Source organism: Meleagris gallopavo, chromosome 13 (genome assembly GCF_905368555.1).
Source record: "Meleagris gallopavo chromosome 13, MGAL_WU_HG_1.1, whole genome shotgun sequence".
Taxonomy (NCBI): domain Eukaryota; kingdom Metazoa; phylum Chordata; class Aves; order Galliformes; family Phasianidae; genus Meleagris; species Meleagris gallopavo.
This window is the reverse complement of record NC_139416.1, coordinates 1,262,268-1,284,989: the sequence shown is the minus strand read 5'-3', so window position 1 is coordinate 1,284,989 and position 22,722 is coordinate 1,262,268. Positions and strand designations below refer to the sequence as shown.

The window sequence follows — 22,722 nt, the reverse complement described above, 5'->3', positions numbered from 1 at the left end:
TACCACTTACAAGGTTTCATCTTACTCTGCTGGAACGTAGGCTGGCTCAGTCCAGATGTGCTCAGCTTCCTTTGCACGAATGGGTCATTGTTCACTGCAGGAAGGCCCAGGGCTCCAGTTCCTATGCCAGTCAGGCTACCCGTAGTAAGACCTCCTACTGGAGAGGAGACAAGGTTTACCATCTCAGCTGCACCCTTCATACTATCCATGTATCACTTGCATCACCCGTCTCCAACAAGTTATCTGAGCCATAGAGCTTCATAACTATCCAGTGTCAAGCAGTTTTATCTCAGCAGTTCCTCATCTCTGTCCCAACCTAAAATGATGCTGCTAAAATCTGTCAAAAATCAGCCTCTGGGCTCTGACATGTTTTATCTATTGCAGGCACAATATTTGGAAGTGCTGTGATCTAAGAACGAGGATGTATAATCCCCTCCCACAGCAGACAACTGTCTGTCCAGTGCTTCCAATCACAGTAAATATTGAGTGTCTTAACTCTGATGTATCAAAAATACAAGATTCTCCTGGCCAGATAGCAGTACCTGGAAGCTGTGAAGAGAGTCCTCCAATGCCACTGAAACCTGTTGTCTGGTTTTGGGTGGAAAGAGGGGGAAATGCTTTTGCTGGTGACTGAGGAGTACTGAATGCAGAGCCCAAGTTTGGAGGGAAGCCTTGCATGCTCTGGGTGTGAGGAGCAGCTGAGCCACCTAAGCTCAGAGATGCCATTCCTGCAAGCGAGTCGATCTGAATGAAAAATACAGGAAGATTATACACAACAGCCATAAAATGAAATCAAGCTCTCTCTTTGCATGTTTTCTATGAAGACAGCTTCATATCAAAAACATCCCTGAAAAGAGTCATGGTCACTTTAAACCTGAAATCAATCAAAATAGCCATCTGCCTATAGAGTGCTAGATGATATACCCAAAGGATAACATGACTAAGGCTAACATCTGCTGATCCACTTCACATCAGTTATTTGCAGCAGGTTGCCATGGTATTTGGTACACTGGGTAAGCAACTTCAGTAAAGTAACAGTTTATAAGGAAACTAATCTCTGTGTTGAGTTTACATAGTTTGCTGATGCTTCAGACATTTTTCAGTGTTGAATTGCTACTATTTCACATGAAAGAGCTTTTTATCATTTTAAAATCTACTGCTGAATGCAGTTGCTAAAAGCAAAGCATGTCTACAACGTGCTGCTTCCAGAGGAAGGGATGATGAGTGGCAGGGACTAACTTCTTTGTACCTTGTTTTTAAAAGAGCATTCAGTTGAGAGCTGAAGAGCCCCAGTTACAAAAGTCCTTACGCTCTAGCACTGCTGCTTGGCCCATGAAGCTACAAACAAGACACATCAGGTTCAAAGGCAGCGCTTAGTTCTCAAGTGCTAAAGTTTACAAAGACATCTAGAAAACCCTCCATTATTTTAAAATAAACCAAACCCCAATCACTCCTTGGTACTCCCATCCTGCTATACTTTGGTTTCTTACAGAAATCCATGAAGTGAGACAGTTCTGACCTACAACCCTCAGGCATTCTTCTGTCAGAGGGAAGTTATCTAGATACCCAAGAGGATGTTTTACTTAGACCTGCTGCAAGAGCTCAACAAGCACACCAAAATTAATGCCAGTCAACTGTTTCTGAAGACACAGCATGTTCTTTATCTACCTGCACAGGAGAGATGGCATCCAAGCTGCTCGCACTGGGTGGGCGGCCTTTGGGCATGACTCCAGGTGGTGGCTGCCTGGCCTTATTCATGACATTGCTGCAGTTGGCTACCATGGTGAGGATGGTCTCTGACAGCTCCTGAGAAACACTCCTAGAGCAGAAGAGCAGGACAATGAGGCATGCAACATCCAGGAAACCCAGGCCCCCCTCCTCCGCCTGGAATTTTAGATGTAGAATTTTAGATGAAGAATTTCAACTGCAGTTCTAAGAAAATTCACCTCCAACATATTCCTCCATTTTTAAGAACTCAAATCCTGTGCTGTGCAGTTATCCCTGCAAGTAATGGCTTATTAAAAGGCACGATGTGTATCTGTCTGCATGGCTCCAACAGCCCTAAAAGCAGGCAAAGCAGGCTGCAGATATGGACTACGTACAGCATAGCCTCATGAATTCAGACAACAGCTTGTGCTGTAATCCCTTGGTCAAACCAGCTCCTAAAGGCTCCCCATTCCCAGGCTTTGTCACTCAATCATTTCCAGTTGAAATTTCAAAACACACACAGACTCTCCAACAGTTACAACATGCCTAAGAAGCCTGGACCACAGGCAAGCATACAGAAGGATGGAGTTAAATACTTCCCCAGTTTTTCTGTATACGAACTAACAGGCAGGCTTCATTTAACCATTAATAAACGTTTAACACTGACAAGGACTCTCCAACTATTCAAAGAACTTGTACCAAAACCCCAGCAGAAAACTCAGGCTTAGGCCTGAAGTCATTGCACAACCAAGGGCAGTCAGCTCCTCTTTCAAAGTATTCCACTTCTGGCTGCCAGGTTTCCAAAGAGCCCTGCTGCTGACACACCTAACCACAAGCACGCTCACACAACTCCAACATTTCACTCCAGAACACACAACCAACTATTTATGGCTTTCCTGACCTTTTTTTTGACCTTTATACAGCGTGTACAACCAAAGCAGCACATTCCTTCTTGCAATGAAGCAACTATGTAAAATGCTTCCAAAGATTCCTTATTTTCAAGGGATTTTCTGCAATTTCTACTGCATAGGTGTTGGGATGGGAGTGAAAAGAATGAGGAACAACTGTGATAATTAAGGCAGGAAAACAAAATTTTGATCTAGTTAAGGCAGGCCAGCCTTCAGCTTTGCCAGCTGTCCCATTACAGACTATGCAGGTCGTGCTCCAAAGCCAGTGTCCTACCACAGTGTGGAGAAAATGCCATCCTAGCACAGATGGGATTTCTGCTTCATTCAAGTGCAACCAGACCAGAAGGCAGAGCTCTGAGCACAGCATGGGCAGGCTCAGCATACATGGTATGAGTTTGCCTACACCCCAATTCCATAATACCACAAATATCTAAATTTCCAGGCACTTATGACCAATTGCAGGTATGGAAGTACAGTCTTCCTCATGCAGGAGATGTTTGTAGCACTGTATGATCCTGTTTAACCAAGGAACAGGAGCAGGGCTGATGAGCTCAGGTCACACACAGATACCACCCTCCATCCTTTGCCCTGCTCTTTTTTTTGGCAGCAGCATGCCTGCTATGTTTCCACTTAAATATCACAGCATGCTTTAGTAAAACAGATTCAATCTGCTAGAGGCCACTGACCATATGGCAGCCCACAATGCAGTTTAAGACAGGCTTATAGACCCAAGTGCCTATGGTGACCAGTTACAGCCATTTGTGCCTTGGAACAAATCACTAACTCCTAGTCCTGCCATCTACACAGATGGAAAATTAACATTTCTGTGTAATACTCCACTGCATACTAAGATAGATACCACAGTATTTTTTAAATGGTACAAAACAGTGGATTTTCACAAAGCTGCACTTGAAGGCAATAATATGATGACATGAAGCAGTAAGTAGGGAGACATGCTTCTCTAATCAAAACAGATCCCAGAGTTCATGTTTTCAATCCTACCCAAACCACTCGAGTTTCAATTGAAAAACATTAAGCAATAAGAAAAAAGCAGCTATTTCCTTTTGAAGCATCACTGCTACATGGCACAACAGCAGTGCTCAGGGTGACACAAGCTGCACTGACAGAAAGGGTCTCAGATTAGTGGCTGACAGAAGTGTCCCCCAGACACAAAATCACAGAAGAGTTAACTACAGCTTAATAACTACAGCTTAGTTAAGGAAATTGCTCCTAAATCAGTTACCCACAGTGGCAGACTTCAGGTGGTGAAGGGCATTACCCTTCAGGACACATTTCATGTTTACTGTCATTTTAATCTCCCAACCTTTATGATGCCTGCTTCTATTTGTGACTGAAACAATCAGAGCAATCCCTTCCTGGAAGAAATCTTGGTGTTTTCTCTTTCACACTCAAAGAGAATAGCTAAAGGAAAATGACTGCAAGTAGGTCACATTCCTGCATAGAAGGGAATGCAGGTTGCTATAAAAAGAAACCAAAAGCTGAGAGAATTGTGCCAGTAGAGAACTGGTAGCTTCTGGATTAACTGAATAAATAAAACTTGGTAACACATTAAGATTCAGGGCACAGTGACATTAGATGCAAGTTAAGCCTACAGTTAACCATTACATCTCTAGATCTGGGTAACAAGGCAAATGCTGGGCTGGAATTCTACATTTAAAAGATGATGCACAAGTTGAGGAGTAGCAGGCATTCTTTCTGTCTAAAAGGTGGACTAGAAATCAACGTTCCAGAAACAGTATTTCAGTAGTTTTTAAAGTTTAATTGCATAGGTCCCAACAGAAGACAAAAGAACCCTTTCTCTTAACATTTTACCATGATCTCAGAAGTGCTCTTCCAGTTTAAGCACGGACTGTGACAGACTTGTACTGGTATTTATTCCCCACTGTTTAGTTGAGAGCTGGGAATCATCTCTGACAGCCATACAGATGTTTCCTCTATCTGTCAAGATGCACCAGATGACAATACAGCCCTGGATCAGGTAACACACATCTGGCCATGCCAGCACCTTCAGATGTCTACATGTAACACCAAAGCTAGCAGCACCCCCAGCTTCCAGAATCTCTGACTCACAGGCCACACAGGGCTACTCCTGGTTACCTGTGAAATACTGCTGCAAATACTATCCTGACCTGACAGTATTAAGTGACCCCACCAATATTTTGCAACAATTTGTCATTTTTACCTAAAATTAACACAGTATTTAAAAGTTATGTTGTCCTGCCCATTGTTTCTTCTCTCTCTGCTCCAGGAGGGGTATGTTACAACTCTCTAGGACCCACAGTTTCCTCCTAGATTTTACCTAAACAAACTCATGTGCAGAACAACTCAGCTATTCCCCACCCTTTGATTACTTCAAGACAGTATTTTCAAGAAGACAACAGAAAACGTCTAGTTTCAGTTTTGTAGCATTACAACCTCTACCTCTCTCTTGCACAGGAGAATTGCATTAGCCCTCTCTGCTACAGAGCAACAACCACATATGGAGACATTTATTTATATATGTCATTTATATATGTGATAGCTTTAAATGATGGTGCCACACTCCGCAGTTATGATCCCTGTTCCTCTGCCCAAATGACCTCCCAGCATCTAGTCACTAACCCAGTATCTCACTCAGCAGCCACCCCACAGCTACCAAGATCACCCCACCGTCTGACTACGAAGACAAGATCAATTTCAACTTCCTGTTGTGTAACCTACAAGAGAAGCTTCAGTGTCAGTGATAAACACACTACTGAGACTAGCCATACAATGTTATGCAGTCTCACTAACACACAGGAAGCCCCAAACCAACTGTGAACGTGTGCAACGTAGAGCCAGCAACTGAGTTTCAAGCAGATGATGCATTCAGTGAAAGCAGTAAAGCCCTTACCCAGCACAAGCCTGCAGGCATGCCAACATAGTTGCCAAGGTTTCTGGAGGAAGCTGAGCACTTTTGGGTTGATCTTTTTCAGGAGCCAGACCGCCTAGGATGGATGGACATCTTCTCTTTAAGAAGGTCATGCAGGCTTGGATGAAGGGCTCCTGTGGAAAATGAAGTTATCTCAATCTCTCACCCACATCCAAGCCACTATTTCAAACTTGGCAACTGCATCATGGAAAGAATGACATTAAGTTATAAATTATAGCATGGAACTATCAGACCACGGGCACTTTCCACAACTTTAAATCTACTTATAAAGTGAAAGTGACTTAAGTTAGTCTCTGATAGAGTACAGAGATAAAAAAAATCCTGTTTTACCCCATGCTCCCGAATTTTGTCTGTGAGCCATTTGTCAAGTTTGAGGTATTCTCGTCGAGAGGCAAGTGCAGCAAGGTCAATAACAAAGGCAAATGGAGTACCATTTAGCAGCATTGACAAGGCCTAGAGGAAAAAAAATAAATAAGACTACCAGTGAAGATACAAGGATATCCCTTCTCCTTTCTTCTTTCTAATCTTCACATACTTTCTAACAAAGAAATGTTCTCATCACAGGCTGCTGTGCTTTATTAGGCACCATCTGCATCATATATTTATTTTTGTGCTTGTGGCACAAACAAGCAAGAGCTCTTGAGAGTATGGTACCACCTTTCTTGAAGTGACTTTGTACTTACTGAGTTAAATTCTTCTACGTGAACATCTATCAGCAAAGTGATACTATAAAGAAAAGTAAAAATCCCAACAGAATATCCTAGCATCTCCCTGTCAACAGACCTCAATCACTTCAGAGCCTCTTTGAATACATCTGACCTGAGTGGTCACCTCTGAACACAGAAAACAATATGATGAAACTGACTTGAAGCTCTTGCACTTTGTGACACCCAATTATTTTGCATTTAACTTTAGGAAGTGATAAAGGCCTCTAAGATGTCAGGTGACCTCCAGCCTTTCATGGACACGTAAACAGTTGCAAAGTAGTACTCTTAAGAAACCTCCATTCCATCAGTCTCAGAGATGTCACCTTCAAACAAATGCCTGAAGGATATTTTCTACAATTCCCATTTCAATGGTGTTTAAGGTTAAAACAGTTGAAGCTCTTCCTGGATTTACAGTACATGCACAAAGCAAGCAGCTCTATTATTCTGCTTCTTGGCAATCCTTGCTAAATGAGTCACATCTAAGCTCAGCTTAGCCTTTGTTACAAGATGAGCAAGTCTGCATAAGACACCAGACAGAAAATAATGACGGTGCTTTGCAAAACTCACCTTCAAGTCTTGTGCCACATCAAGAATACGTGACAATTTGGCCTGGTCATACTGCTCCCCTCTCATGTACCATTCTGCCATTGCATGCATGATAAGCTGGCGAATCGAAGGAGACTGACCCTAAGAAGAATTAAATTAGGATTGTACTTCATGTCTCTAGGAAAAGGATCAACTATTTGAACATTTAGTACGATACCTTACCTCTAAAGCCTAACACAAACACATTTACTACTCAGCTACAGAACTCAGTTTCTTAGTTGGACTCTTATCACGAGGTAGCAAAGTTATCTAGGAGCTCAACTAAAAGATGTAGAATGGCTATGAATGATGAGAATGTACATCTTTTGCAGGTTTCCTATGATTGGAGAAGTCTAATTCCCCCCAGTTACACACACAGCTATTGGAATAGATGAATTGTTCATAAAAATGCTACGCCCAATGTGTTCCCAAAGTGAAAAATACAGTGTCATGCCTTGACATGGAAAACCAGTATCTAGCTCTTTGTTCACACAGAAACAATCCTAAATTTCAATCCAACTGGGCTTTTGCTGGCAGCAGAAGTTTAGCTCTCATTTATGGAAGACAAGTATCTTAAAGCTGTGGAACAGCACCCTGTCACAGGGCAGCTATTGTCCTTCCTTCTGAAGCCTATCCTGTTGAAAAATTGCATCTTCTGCTATTTAAGGACTTTATGCAAAAAGCATCACCTGTATCCTATCTCCTATTCTTCAATTTAAGGATATGTACAAGAAAAAAACAAAAGTATTCATGCTGCTTCAGGTAGGGAACAGTCATGACTTTGCAGTGAATATGGACCCACTGAGGTCAAGCTTCTTATCACTGACTCTACTGTACTCTAAAGAATAACACACTCTTTCATGCAGATTCTCCTTTCATCCCAGAGGATCCCTCCTCTGTCTTAAGTTTCTTCCTTTGATTCGTATTTGCTTAATTACCAGTAGGAACAGTGAGTAAAGTCAAGATGAAAGGGAAAACCACAGAAATAAGCCTCTTGTTCGTTCAATAAGGGCATGGAGTTTGTATGCATATTTGCCTTCTCTTTGCATGGAAGTTCTCTTTGAAGGCCAGCCCTAAATTGTCAGAAAACACTCTAAACTTTCAATAGGAGTCACCATATATGCAGTCTCTGTACCTAGAATAGCCTCCACCTTTTACTCAATCACACTGGTGGAAAGTATTTGTTTTGAACTTCCTCCCCTTACTGCTTAGAATTTCTACATATTAAGTGTGTCAGCTTCTCTCTCTCAAAAATAACTAAATCAAACTTTAGTTTAAATGTAAAGATTTAGTGGAAACACTTACCTGCCCATGCCATGCATAGTGCAAAATGATGGCAGAGTTGGGATGGTTGCCAAGGAAGATTGGCATGAGCGTGGAGATGAGTTCGTGGCGCAAGGTATGCCAGGAAGTGTTGATCTGCAGTAAGGCCAATACCAACATATCTGGGCAATGCTTGATGGGAAAACTGAAGAGCTGCTTAACCTGCTCATACTGTCCCACTTCTGCCAACCGTAACAGAGATTCGATCAGATCCAGGCTCTTCCTAACAAAAAGAAAAAGACAGACAGACAAGCCCCCCCAAAAGGTTACAAAGCAGTTTGCTTACAGTACCCTGGATTTAAGCAGTCTGTAGCATCGACTGCAAGACTACGCACAGTGCAAGCAACCTGAAATTGCAGCTCCTGCTAGATATAATTAAGACTCCAGGAGCAATCTTATCCATGAAAAATAACAAGACAAAAATATATAAAAATAAGCCAAAATGAACTGAAGAACTTCTGTTAAAGAAGATGGAGAACAGAATGCTGAAGTTGAAAAAATTCAGCTAGAAGTGAGTTACTGGAATAACTGAACTTGGAATAAACTTCCAGAAGTAAAATACACTTCTTTTGCAACACCTGAGATTCCACATGTGAAACCTGTGCAACGTTTTTCTCTATTTCTCTAATAGGTATAACTATTGCCACCTTCTCTGACTCTAACCATCTTCCCCATCCTTCAGTTCCTTATTTCAGGCCCCACAACAGGAACAGAAACAATCAGCACTGAAATCAGCCATACAGATATATTACAAGAAGCTATAACTGTCAGCTCAGAGTCACACAACTCAGTTTTGTGCAATAACTCAACAAGCCTGGGGGCCCCAGTACAGGAAGGACGTGGAGCTCCTGGAATGGGTTCAGAGGAGGGCACTAAGATGATCAGAGGGCTGGAGCAGCTCTGCTATGAGGAAAGATTGAGGGAACTGTGCTTGTTAAGATTGGAATCTGGGGAGACCTCATTGTGGCCTTCCAGAACTTGAAGGGAGCATATAAACAAGAGAGGGAACGGCTGTTTGTGAGGGTGGGTGGTGACAGAACAAGGGGGAATGGTTTTAAACTGAGACAGAGGAGGTTTAGGTTGGATATTAGAAAGAATTTTTTCAGCCAGAGGGTGGTGAGGCAGTGGAACAGGTTGCCCAAGGAGGCTGTGGATGCCCCATCCCTGGAGGCATTCAAGGCCAGGCTGGATGTGGCTCTGGGCAGCCTGGGCTGCTGGTTGGTGACCTGCACACAGCAGGGGGTTGGAAGCAGATGAGCATTGTAGTCCTTTTTGGCCCCATTCTAGAATAGCTCTCCAAATTATTTAAATCCCAAGACCTATTTCATGTAGGTGGAGCAAGTTTCCCCAGTGTTATCTTACAGAAGACAGATTCAATATCTTAACTCCTCTATCACACCACCTTCAGTCCTAAGATTCACCAAAATATATTTGCAGGAATTTTCAAAGCAATAAAAGCAACAACTAGTAACACATTTTCAGATATTATGGAAATATACAGTAATTTCTAATACAAGAACTTTCACTGATCAAACACAGGAAAACAGTAACAGCTCACTTACTGGAACGTGCACACAGCTACAGAGATGTAATTCTGCATTAAGCTAAAGTCACATCTGACCAAGTAAGTTGTCTTACTCTAAATCTAGGTAAGAAAAGCAGTTTGGGAAGAGCAGGTTTACCATGTAGCAATTTCTCGATTGTCATCCTCTGGTGGTGCTTTCAGGATGTCTGTGGTAACAGTGTGACAAGGGTAGTCAGCAAAACAAAAGATGTCCGGGTTTATGAGGGAATGTTGAATGAAGGAGAGCTGGAAAGAGAAACCAAAAGCAGTTTAGGTCGCTGGAGTTGCACGGCCCTTCACAGCTGCATTTTGCAAAGCTTCAGTCTTTTTGTGTAACCAGGTAAATGAGGTGCTTGGCTCAGCTGCATTATGAGTCAGAACTCTGCTAAAAACAAATGACATAACATGTAGAGCTAGTGACCCCCTCCTTCCCAACAATGCAGACAAGTTCTCAAACTTGGCTTGTCTGAAAATTCATACTACCAATCCACATCTGACATTTCAGAAATTCAGAAGCTTCTTAATTGATGTACAGACAGACAAAATGCTGGTAAGCTTACCTGGCCTTCTGCATGCTTCCAAGGTCTGTATATGGCATTAACCGGAAAAACTTCCATGCCCAGCCCTCTCTGGATGCCAAACACCACAATATGCAGGCCTTTGCTGTCACGGATCTGAAATCCTGGGTGGTCCAATTCATAGGTTACTACTTTGAAGTCCAGGCTAGGATTCTGTATGCAAAAAACAGGAGAGCAGTCAGCCTTAAACATCACAATCCTCAGTATTCACTTCTAAGAACCCCACTCTAGCTTAGTAACCACCCGACTTTTAGTTGAAAACAGTTTGTGTTCTTAAAACAAAGTTTAGATAGTTCTGCAAACACGATGCAAGCTAGTGTTTGAAGCCAGTCCATGAGTTTGCACTTTCCCCAGCACTACAGCCAATAGTTATCCATACTTCTAAACATTAAATTAAAACCAAAACAACTAAAACAGCTCATTTCTTAGCACTCCCATTCCTTTTGTAGGCCTCCATACCCTCCAGAGCAAAAGACAGAAGGATCTGACCAGCTGCCAAACAGGACTTGTTTTCTCCCTAAACAATTTATAATGCGAGCACCCACAAAGCACCCGTTAGATTTCCATCAACAGTGTGAAACTTTCATATGAAGTAGTTTGGAGGGACCAGGCAGAGCCATTACTAATGCACACCACTTCTTCCAAAGGCAGGTGAGCACCAAACGCAAGAGCTGGAGATACTGGCTGCACGTTGTGCCCACCTCCTGACAAGCTGACGTGACACAAAGTAAATGTGAACTGCATCATAAGGCTAAGAAAGGCTTTGGGTGTGCTTATACAACTGCAAGATTGAAAAAAAGAATGAAATGCTTAAAGAATGAGAAATGATTTATTGAGAACATGAGCATACAGGTGCACTCATGGCATTTGGGTAAACCACAACTCCAGCAGTCATCTCCACAAGTTGTATGCACTGCTACAGAATGAAAGAAAGCAGTTTCCTTAAAGGAAACAAGAGATAGAAGCAGCACAGAGCTTTCTGTAAGAATTGAAATAGTACAGCTATATTAGCAAGCAAGACCTACTGTTACCTACACAGCACAAAGGGATTTGGGTATTGGTACATAATTAACAGCTTCCTTAAGTTTTTGGTTCTTCTAAAACCAAGCAACTCCTGCAACTATTAGAGGGACTACACAGAAAACTCTCTCTTGCCTGGCAGAGAAAGGAAATGGCATTCATGTTTCACTGTACTAATTCAAAAAAAAAAAAAAAAAAAACGCTGCTTAAGAAGTAATGGAAAATCTTCCAAAACATCACACACACCAGCAGCATTGGGAGGTTTGGAATGAGTAGCTATGAAAATATTTTTTCTTCATTATTAATGCCTTTTCAAAACAAGGTGCCTGATGCACAGATGTGTTCCACGGTCAGAAATAAACTGTTCAAACTGAAACCCGTTCAGACACATACTAGAACGCACAGGAGTGAGCAGCATGGAATGAATCAAAGCCACACCCATGTTAGCATTCAGGTAGTTTTTATTTACCACAGTTCTTCAAAATACTCTCTTTCAATGGGCAAAACCATCACTCAAGCATAGCAGCACAAACACATTGAGATTCAAAGCCATTCAGGCTGCTAGGAGCTCAAAAAGCTTTATATTCACACTGGGACGTGCCCTTCTTTGAACTGTTCTGCATTGAAGATCAAGGTGCTCAGAAAACTTACCAGCTCCTTAAGAACATCAATTAAGACCTCCACATTCCAGGTATGGGCTTGTGCTCCATCGCTTTTATCTTTCCCATCACTCCAAATCCCACTGCCAGGAGCCGAAATAGACTGCAAGTTAAACATACTCAATTAAGTACTGGCTAGAAGTAGAGAACCCTCAAAGCCCGCCAGCCACAGAACTTCTCACTAGGAAGGAAAGCAAAGGTTCAGACCGCTAATGACACCACTTGCATGCTGCTAAGAATCCTTCACTCAAGAAGGTATTACAGAAATGCACGCTAGAACCTTCGAAGTACAAATACTGAATAATGAAAGCTTACAGGCTGAAGTTTTCATTTCCCAATTTCCGCTTATTAAAATACAAATAACCCATCCTGTACAGCACTCACTTGTAATGGAATACCATCCGTCAGCCCCGAATGAGTCCGAGCCATCATCCCCAGAACCCTGGCAACCTGGGCAGCTGTCACCTCCCGAACTCCAAACTGCATGATTATGTTGCGACATTCTTCAACACTAGGATGGGACAAAACAGACCTCAGTAAAGCCAATCTTCCTCAAATAACACAGGCTTAGCCCTCAGTATGAGCCTAAGCCAGAAGCAGCCACGTGTTTGCAGGCTCCTGTTACCACACTCAGGTATTACAGCTCTCCTTGGGCCCTAACAACTGCACTGTAAGATTCTGTTTGTGGAATACATACGGATACATAGCATGAAATAGATTTATAATATATTCAAAAACAATTCCTCAGTAGAGGCATTCTAACTAGTTTTTCCTCCTATATTTCTGGTAATGATGACAACTCACACATGTATATAAACAACCAGTGGTATCTGTGCTAGGTGCAAAGATGTACAGTCATGCTCGCATCACTCTCAGCAAGCCCACACTGCTCTGTTCGTGGCAGCCTGTCTCACACAGCACCAGCAACTCTAGCTAACAGAGATGCATATTTCACATTTTAGAGAAGGGGAAGATAGCCAAGAGAATCTGGAACACTCTAAATGAGGATGTGGGTTAAGTATGTACACAGATATACACACAAAGCCAGGGCAAGTTTAAGACAGCTGTATTTCTACCAAAATAAACCTAAGCAGGCAGAGGCTCTGAAGCAGCTGTTAAGATACTCTGCTTTATCACCAGCAATTCACTATCATAATTATATTCCACAGCTTCAAGTAATCTTAATTTCAAAGTTTAAGCTTTGATAAGCATGGTACAAACAAGCTGCTGCTGTTGGGCAACTCCCCTGAAGAGACACCATTATCTTCAGCCCTTCTACAATTCACTTCATGTGGTCAGTGAGCTATCAGGAATGTGCCACAAGTGCAGAAGAGGATTTAAGTGGAACTCGTGTTTACTAAGCCATCTTGTTTTTAGGAATGTAACCATCCTCCTTATTTATAAAACCTTCCCAAGGAAGGCAAATACCTTTCACTAACAGTTTTTACCGTTACAACAGAAAAGCTACACACAACAGAAGAAAGCAAAACAAAATAAGAATTAAAACAGACAAACTCGTAACTGTTTGGTTTTTTCTTCACCTTTTGCATCCTGATAAATACCACCAGCACCCAAAGTGCTTGATTTCATATTAAAAAAAAAAAAAAAAATGTCTTTTCCTACAAACCTTGTACAAAAGCCATAGCCAACTTCTTGCATAAAGTCTGCCAGAGAACTCTCCATCATTGTTTTGGCTATCCCTCCAGAATCAGGCAGGATCCTGTCCATTAGAATGTCCCGTTTTTCAGGGTATAGAAGTGGTGCAAGCACCACAGGGCAACGCTCCTGGGGAAAATCTGAAGGCAAACATAACGAAACAAAGTCATGCCAAAGGCCCAGAACAATAGCTGTTGTACACAACTGGCTACTCAGAAAGAGTGCTGTATTAGAACTTCCTTGCTGCTGCAGAAATTTAGATGCTGCTCCAAGTATTTCTCCACCCCATCTAGCAGCTCCCTGCTGGCTCTGAGATATTCCTAGAGAATAAGAATGTCCAAGAGGCTACATTAATATTCCCACTGCAGCTGCCCAAGACCAGCAGCTGCAGTGGGAGCTTTACAGCTACAGACTGTCAATAATAGCAGTAACCCCCCAAAAAAAAAAAAAAAAACACAGAACAAGAAACAAGACAGCAGTAAAGAAGGCTCTCCTCTACATCAGGAAGTATTAGAAAACAAAGGAGAGTCCACAGCTTAAGAAGTCCACCAGTCAAACTGAGGCACTTGAGGATGGAAGGAGAATACTTGCTCTTCCTCTCAGGAAAATAAAGTTTAAAGAAGACACAGCACTGAGAAGATGAGAAGTACTGGTGGCAGTTTTGTTCACAGCAAAACAGCAGAGTAAAGACAACTTAGGGGCAGGCCTTCCTTAGACAGCACTGTCTTGAAGACAATACATAATGCATCCAATACTCTTTGGGGCCACTCTGAGAAGAATTCTATGTTTCCCAAATCAAAGCAAGGAAAATAACAGAAGCTAATGCATTAATCCTCACTAAAGCAAGCATGACTTAAGAAGTCACACCTAAACAAATGGTAGAAACATTCTGCTCTCCTGTTCAAAGGATGTGTTCCTCTAGATCTGTGTGGAGCCAAGCAGTGGGTTGAGTTAAACACAGTTTTTGAGTTCAAGTTTTCATCCTTAAGTGTTTACAGCACACACTTTGGTTTTGGAGAGGTAAGAACTACCACTTCTCATTGATGTTATCCGCTGCCACCATACAAGGTGAATGGGAGATTCCAGGAATTTAATTAGTTTTACTCAAAACCACATCTCACACTCTGATAGAATTTCATAGATCTGCTCCTAATATAAAACACCCAGTGATTACTCTTCCAAGTTAATGATTTTAAAGCTTTTTTCTTTAAAACAAACAAACAAAAAAAACATGTTAAAGACTATGTTCCTTACTCTACAGAGAAGCTTAGGCTTTTCCAACTACAGTGCATTGTGATGTGTTAGTTAAAACCACAAATGCCACCACATACAAGCAAACAAGTGGACAAAAATATCGTCATATTTACTTTGCTTGTTTATCAAAAGTCTTTAAAAAAAAAAAGAACAAAAAAACCAAACCTTGAGGTTGTCTCAAGTTACTGCATGCTAAAAGAGAAATACTGTTCTGGCCAGAAGCCAGAGCAGTGGTACTTCTGTCAGTTTTGTTAGGAAAAATCACTGAGTTCTACTTCAGCCCCATCCCCACTTCAGCAGCTTGCACTGACAGCAGGTTTACAAACGTCCATTTTTAAATTCACACTTAGTCTGGCTCCCAGGAAAACACCACACTTACCTCTACGTAATGTTTTGAGGAAAGCGTCGATCTGTTCCTGTCCCACCCCAAATGCTCCCTTCTGCCCAAAAAGGAGATGGGAGAGGAGAAGGTGCAGGACCTCTATTGCAATATCTTGGAAGCCACCTTCTTGATTTCCACTGACGTCCGCGTCAATGTAAGAGCGTAAAAGATCTGGGAGTTTCTGTTTGATAAACTGAGCAGCTGTGGAATGCAAAAGAGAACAGAATCAAAATCTGAGATGTGTTTTCAATATAACAATTTATTTCAGTTAAGTACCATTAACTTACTCTGAGTTTGTTGATAACAAACTACAACAGTTCAGATTTAAAGATAAACTTCATAATCCAAACCTCTGAGCTTACTGGGGAGCTGACAACCAGAACAGTTAAGGCAGGCCCTCAGCCTGACTCATTACCTAGCAAGTCACTCATGGAAGGGACCTTCAACTTCACAGAAGACCAGATGGCCACATTACCTTTTGCCCTCCCCAAAAAAGGCTTTGAGGCTTCAGCTCCTTCACTGACTGCAACATCATGCAAATATCTACTTATTTAGAAAGCCCACTGCTTAAATGGAAAACAATGTCTTTGCTGCAGTGTTTTGGAAGGCTCTCTTACCAAAACCTCGTAGATCCGAGCTGAAAGAGTTCAGTAAAGCGAGACCAAATATCACCTATAAACAAACAAACCCAAACAACAGTGAGAAGACATTGCCCTTTTCAACAAGCTCAGTCACAGAACACTAAAAGTTTGAAAATAGAAGGTTCACCTACCTCTTGAACTTTACTTAATTTGATGACTTTACTCAATTGGGCAAATAAATGGGGTGAAGGCTTTAGACTCTGAAACGAATAAAAAAAGTTAAGTGGAGCGGATTTTGTGATTAGTCTCACTTGTCACAGCAGGCAACCTGATGCCTGTTTGCAGGTCTTGAATATTAGCAACTGTTCTACTGCAGGTTAACACAGCCTGTAGCGGAAAACTAAGCATCTCTAGAATATTTTTGGATGCATCTGAACTAAAAGTTTACTCCCAGTATCCCCGCGTTAATTTAACTTCACAATTAAATCCCCATTGTGGCTTTTATACTGACAGAAACAGGAGCACTGATGATTTCCTTTGGTACTGTCTGCAACAAACAAGCAAGCTCAGCTTTTGAAGACTTTACCACAACCAATTTTAGTCATAAAAAAACCCACAAAATAGGAAAAGCACAGAAAAAAAGCCAGTAGGATCCTTTGCAAAAACATACCCACCTTCTGATAGTGCAACGGATTGTCAATGGCGTAGGACAGCGTCGAGATAAAGTTTGGTTTTGTAATCAGCGACGCACACTCCTGGATCAGAAATTGAGTCTGGGAAGAGCAAAGCAACTTTCATATTCATATTGTTTTGACACGGGACAGTAACACAAAGCTTCTACTCTTCAAACACGCAGGAGAACTAAACATAAAGCATGGAAGTCTTGTAAGTGCCTAAATTTTCATTCACACTCATTGAACTCATTCCTTTTCAATGAGGTTCACTTCAGATTCAGTTTGGTTTTCTCTCTAAAACTAAGACAGTGACCAAACTCTCACCATTACATGGAAAAGAAAACTGATTTGCAAATGTGAGACATTTCATCTTCTGTGAGGGTGCTCACAGATTGCAATAGACAATCTAAGAACATTTAGTTCTTATTTGTGAGTTAAGAAGTCCACACCAATATTGCTTAAGGATGAAAAACATGAGCTAATAGCAGAAGTGTCAGTTAGTGAACTGGGACAAAGCTTTTTGGGACAAAGGCTTTCAAGGAGAGCATTGTGTGTAGTGAAAAAAACAATTGTAAGTAAGCTGTTTCCCCAGATCAGGGTACTTTAAGAGTCATTTATCAGTAGTTTACTGTCTTCAGATTAGAGTACTGGCATCATAGAATGGCTTGGATTGGAAGGGACCTCAAGGACCATGAAGCTCCAGCCCCCTGCCACATGCAGGGCCACCAACCTCCACATTTCATAGCAGCCCAGGCTGCCCAGGGCCCCATCCAACCTGGCCCTGAACACCTCCAGGGATGGACGGGGCATCCACAGCCTCTCTGGGCAGCTGTTCCAGCACCTCACCACTCTCTGAGTGCAGAACTTCCCCCTGACATCCAACCTCAATCTTCCCTCCTTCAACTTAAAGCCATTTCCCCTTGTCCTGCTGTTATCTGCCCTTTCAGAGAGTTGAAGAGTTGTCAAGAGGTGCTTGCAATAAAAAAGCCACGTGCCATAACAGAAGTTCACTTGCAGCTACCCTCCTCACCCCCCAGATCACACCCTGCTGCAGGTTTTGCACACATCAACCCAACAAGCAACTGCCCGACTGCAGACTTTACCTGATGGAAATCTTTGCCACTGCTTTTACCATCGCCACTGAAATCCACGTGCGAGAATAGACAGCGTAGTAAGTGCCTGTCTGCCTCGGGACCGTGCCTGTTCACAATCTGGAAGAAAACATCCAAGAAAGCCTTGGTAGCAAACAGTGGTTATAAAGCATGATCTGGGACTAACACCATGGATACAGCAGTTCTTCTAGCAGTTCATTCGTCTACAGTTTTTACACAAATGAGAATGTTGCCCCTTTTAAAGGCAAGTCGTTAAACCTATTTGCAGATTAAAAATATAAAAGGTGACAGGAGAAGAATCTCGACTCAAGTCACAGACACAGAAGCCATGCATTTCACAAGTCTTATCCTTAAAGAAAAGCTAAGAGAAGGGGGTTTTAAGTCATGAAAAAAAAAAAAAGACTTAAAGCTGCTCTGCCACTAAAGCAGCCCAGGATTCACGTGGTGCCACAGTCCCACTTCTCTGTATTTTTCTCCTACATTTTCTGCATCTCAGCTCACAAGAGCACAGAGCCCTGGGACAGCACGCAGCTCTGCAGGACAAGGGATGTAGCCCAGACAGGCCGCTGGACTGCAGCTTCACTGAGCTTGCAGCTTCTACTTTGTCTCCTGGTCATGTCTGACTGCCACAATTGCTCCAGGCTCTTTTAAAACACTGCACAGTGTTTCCTAACTGAAAAAAAAAACAACCAAAAAACACCCAAACAACCATCTCTAACTTGCTTGTTGGCAAACTTTAAAAGCAAACAGTACATGCTGAACACCTGTGGCTGAGCCTTCTCCCCTGTCATTAGAGCTCATTCAGCCAATTCTATAGCTCAGCAACAAATCGGTGATCCACATCTGTTAAACACCAACCAACCACCTCTAAGGCCACATCTTTGTTACCATCCCATCGTTTGCCTTAACTGGACTACAGCCCAGCTCATCAGCTTGCTGTCTGAAGAACCTTCAGATTGTTTCAGTGTTTGTTTGCTTCTTTAAGTCTTATCTAACTGCACCACATCACTTGTTTTTAATAGAATCCATACTGGCAGAAGCTTCAAGTCACTTAAGCACCAGTAGCTTGCTTTATTTGTCCAAGTAACAGCAGCAAACATCAAATCCAACCTTCATCCATCAGTGAGACGTTGCCATTGTTTCCACACATGCAAGCATGCCCCAGCAGCTCTGCCTGCACTCAGCTCCTTACATCAAGTTCACAAACCTCCCTGCTTGCTGGTGTCTTCCTCGTGCAAAAAGACAAACAGCACTGCTTTAGGCTGCGTCCACTTCAGCTCTGCTGACTGATAGCTTTCAGCTCAATTCCTCTATCGTTATCTAACCTTATGCTTCCCCTCTCCTTGCTTATCCCAGTGGTTGCCAAGCTTTGTTCTGCTGGAAAGGAACATCCAAATCAAAGCCAGCCTTGCACCCTGACTGGATGTGCCCATGATACATCAGCCCAGAGCAGATAGCCCACCTCAGCTGTGTTGACAGTACTGCCTCCAAGGGCAGCCACTGCCCACGACTTGTAAGAAGCTGCTCAGTCAAACTCTGAGTTAGTTCAGGCTTCAGAAAACAATCCCAACCAAATGCGTAGATTCAGACGTGGTAACAAGGCTGGCATGAAGCTGGATCCAACTTCTAGTGAGCTACAACCATGATGAATTCATCAAAGCAGATGGATGCAGAAGAGAACTGTACACAGTGAAGCTATCAGTACATCTCTGCATCAAAATTAGATTCCTTCCTTGTTTAGAAGTAACTTCAGAAGGTTATGCATTTGAAAACTAAACATGCCATTGGGGGAAATGCTGCTGGAATTGCAGTATAGGCATTTCTCAGCTCTACTACACTGATACAGAAGTTTTTTTTCTGGGAAATAGATAAAGAGAATTGCTAGCTTTCCTGTACAAAACATGCCTGCTTCTGGCAACTGTTAAACTGAGCTTCATCATAAACTACAGGTGGTAGAACCACATGTATTTGGATTTATCACACACACAAGCTGGACTTTGCTCAGGCAAATACAGGCTTAGCTCAGAAATAACTGCTTTCCAGCTCTGTTGAACAGAACGCAGAGAGCTCTGCCTTCCTAGATGAGTCTGCCCTCAAAGCCCTTCTCTTTTCACCAATTTAGGAAAAAGGAAACTACCAAACCCATTTTTGAAGGCAGTCACTCTTTTGAATTTATCTCTCTGACAAAAATGCATAGAAGATTTTTTTCTTAAATACATGTTCCACTTTTTAAAGCAGTCTTAAAGCATCACCCACGTTAGATGGTCACTGAAAGCACGTTAAAGCAAAAGTCAGCTCTGCCACCTTTACATTCTCCAGTGATGCATTTAAAGTCTGCGGCATTTTGTTCAGAAGTGCAAACTGGAGGAAAGCCAGCAGCTTAAGATCAGAGGCTATTTTCACTAATCATGTGTGAAAAGAACAGTTGCAAGTATGCTTTTCCACATGCTCTGTATGCTGAGGCATGAGCTTTGTAAAACTGAGTTATGCCAAAAATTCACACCGAGCAGTGTGAGCAAGATGGAGACAGCCCAAGCATGCACTTATCCCTGCAACTAAGGAGAAACTGCACGAGGTGACACAAGTCAAGTAATACTAGCAAGTTAGAAACAACAGGGGAGTGTGGAGATTTGAAAGACTGAGTATTGAACTGTGTTACAGCCACATACACTCAAACCAGCCATTTCCACTTGCAGTCTCTGACACACCAAGGGGTCTGTGATGAAGGATAAGGAGGAACCTGTCCCCATTTTAGAGATCTGTATTCCTGCTAAAAAGAAGACTGATCATACGTTCTCTCAAACCTAGAAATTAATTATGCTGACATAATTTTTCATGTTAAATCTGCAAGTCACACCTCAGTCACACCTTGCTTCAGGAGCTGCTCATCTGTTGAAACAGGCTGACAAGGACAGCAGGATTTCACACCCTTGCAAGTACTGAACTTGTGAGCACAAATGTTTAACTGGCCCAGCTGTGTTGGGAACCCATCTAAACTAGTTTCTGAAACTTGCTCAGTAGCATTCACTTCCTCCTAAACACTCCTCTGCTGACAGCTGTTTCCAGCCTATCCTGCAATCAGCACTATATTTAAAAGGGTCAGTCAAACCAGAATTCTTGCCTAGATCTAAGAGAAGCTACAGCTACTCTGCCTATAAACTATAAAAGGTCACAGAAGCTCACCTGACTTACCAGCATGCTACGCTCCATCAAATGAAACAAGGAGCAAAACTCTTCCACCCAAGGTAGGTGAAGGTATTCAGATTAACCACGTCCTCTCATTTTCAGTGGAACAACTTTGACAAGAAAATATAGTTTCCTCCCTCTCCCACCTAATGCTCTTACAGAGCACCCAGAAGCTGAAAAAATGAACCTGAAAGAGTTTAGGAAAGCTCTGTATGCCATACTCCATGAGCAGAGGATGCCTGTAATGCACAGCCACAGACACGCTGCTTTCAGACCTGAGGAGCGACTGGCTGCTGTACTCCACCACCCCATGGATGAATCCAGCAGGAACAGGTGGGAGCTGCAGCTCCCCATCCTGCAGCACAGAGCCGTGCACAGGAGAGCACTGTGGAGCGTAATTCAATCGAGGAGAGAAACTCCACCTGACACTGCCATTCTTTCTCTCCAAGGTTTCCTCAGTCACACCGCTGCTTTACTTACGTGCTGTATTTCCTGCTGGCTGGCTCGGTAGTTTTTCTTGGTTAAATTGTCCACCAGGTAGCTGATTTGAGACAAGGCCAGCGAGAGCGAGTCAAGATTCATTGCTGGTTGGGGCGGAAGCAGGCGGCCGAGCCCGGCGCAAAATCACCATTATTCCCCTTTAGTCACCTCAGAGACAGGTTAATTGTTTTTCCCCCAATTAGCCTGTATCTGGTTGTGTTGCTTTCTTCAGCTCTTTCTCAGTTGTCTTCCTCTGTACAGAAACATGGCACCTGTAAGACAAAATTGCATCAGGTTTGAGTTCTGTGGCAACTTCACAGCTCTGTTCCAGGCACCGCCATTACTTTAACTGATAACTTTCTGTGACAAGTATTTTTCTGTTTATTCATATAATATAAAAAAAACAGCGGTTCCTCTGTACTAACAGAACTATTCAGTAATATGCCTCAGAGCTATTTACTTTTTCTTGCTTGTAAGCTAAGCTGCAAACCAAGCGAAGTTTAACAACGCTGATAATACAGACACTTTTGAAGGCTTAACTTACGTACAGCATTCGATATAATGACATCCACCAGGAAGGCAAAGCATTATGAAGTTTTTGCAACACAAGCTTAGTTGTTTTCACAGCACCCAACCACATTTATTCCTTTCTGCACTCTGCCAGCCTGAAGGAGCCAGCAAACAGCTCAGCTGGAAGAATGACCGCCCTTTCAGCGCTGTGAGAAAGAAGAAAACGAGATGCATAGCAAACGAGGCACCACACAGCAACAATCAGAGGTCACCAGCACTCCAAGCATCCATCAGGAGTTTACACAGAGTGCTCTTTGGTCATCTCTGTCACATTTTGCCTGGCTGCTATCAAATAGCACCGCACAAAACAAGCGGTTGTGAATGAGCAACGCAGACAAAGAGCTGCAATAAACTGACCCTAACATTTGGCTCCTAGAGAAACAGCTTTCCAGTGAGCGAGAACGGCGGAGCGTGCCAGCTTAATAGATTCCTATGACAACACAAATCTTGGCACTTGACATCTCGTCTGTTAAATCACAGATTGCCAACACGATACGGTTGCATCCCAAAGCAAGTTCTGCACAAGCTGCAGTCGCGGGAGTCCCAGGGAAGCGGCTCTGGGAAGCAGCCCTGGTGTTTCCCAGGAGTGGAAGCAGTGAAGAAAGCTGAGACACACAGAGCTGCAGCTTCTTCCCCTTCTCTCTCTGGACAGGAGGTATTCACTCACACTTAGAGCTGTTCCTTACCACCTGCCTATTTAACACTTTCTCCTGCCACAACAGGAAGGATGCTCACAACCTAGCTCCAGTGGAAGGGCAGCAGCGTGCTTCTTGTAGGGACGGGCAGGTTTACACACAACTAATCCTCCCCTTGGTCCTCCAGATGACAAACATCATAAGCAATG

At 42.7% G+C, this 22,722-nt stretch overlaps 1 protein-coding gene and 1 non-coding gene across 10 annotated transcripts in view; both read right to left on the bottom strand.

Moving 5' to 3' along the window:
* Window positions 1–22,722, bottom strand: part of CNOT1 (CCR4-NOT transcription complex subunit 1) — a 53,840-nt gene that overhangs the window by 27,089 nt on the left and 4,029 nt on the right. For 4 of the 9 annotated variants that reach the window (XM_085234935.1, XM_085234940.1, XM_085234936.1 and 1 more), the window contains exons 2-19: window positions 21,309–21,580; window positions 17,634–17,741; window positions 16,531–16,629; window positions 16,048–16,116; window positions 15,893–15,947; window positions 15,273–15,476; window positions 13,611–13,779; window positions 12,368–12,494; window positions 11,976–12,086; window positions 10,287–10,457; window positions 9,845–9,972; window positions 8,145–8,385; window positions 6,822–6,941; window positions 5,878–6,000; window positions 5,509–5,660; window positions 1,669–1,819; window positions 543–744; window positions 11–157 (exon numbers count right to left, since the gene is read on the bottom strand). In XM_085234935.1, coding sequence (XP_085091061.1) covers window positions 11–157; window positions 543–744; window positions 1,669–1,819; window positions 5,509–5,660; window positions 5,878–6,000; window positions 6,822–6,941; window positions 8,145–8,385; window positions 9,845–9,972; window positions 10,287–10,457; window positions 11,976–12,086; window positions 12,368–12,494; window positions 13,611–13,779; window positions 15,273–15,476; window positions 15,893–15,947; window positions 16,048–16,116; window positions 16,531–16,629; window positions 17,634–17,741; window positions 21,309–21,410 — 2,479 coding nt within the window. In that variant the 5' untranslated portion in view covers window positions 21,411–21,580. The remainder of the gene's footprint in view (window positions 1–10; window positions 158–542; window positions 745–1,668; window positions 1,820–5,508; window positions 5,661–5,877; window positions 6,001–6,821; window positions 6,942–8,144; window positions 8,386–9,844; window positions 9,973–10,286; window positions 10,458–11,975; window positions 12,087–12,367; window positions 12,495–13,610; window positions 13,780–15,272; window positions 15,477–15,892; window positions 15,948–16,047; window positions 16,117–16,530; window positions 16,630–17,633; window positions 17,742–21,308; window positions 21,581–22,722) is intronic. The other 5 variants (XM_085234938.1, XM_085234943.1, XM_085234937.1 and 2 more) reach the window with 3 other exon arrangements.
* Window positions 1,242–1,375, bottom strand: LOC116217150 (small nucleolar RNA SNORA50). Its single transcript, XR_004161239.2, has one exon. It is a non-coding gene; the product is annotated as a small nucleolar RNA SNORA50 (small nucleolar RNA).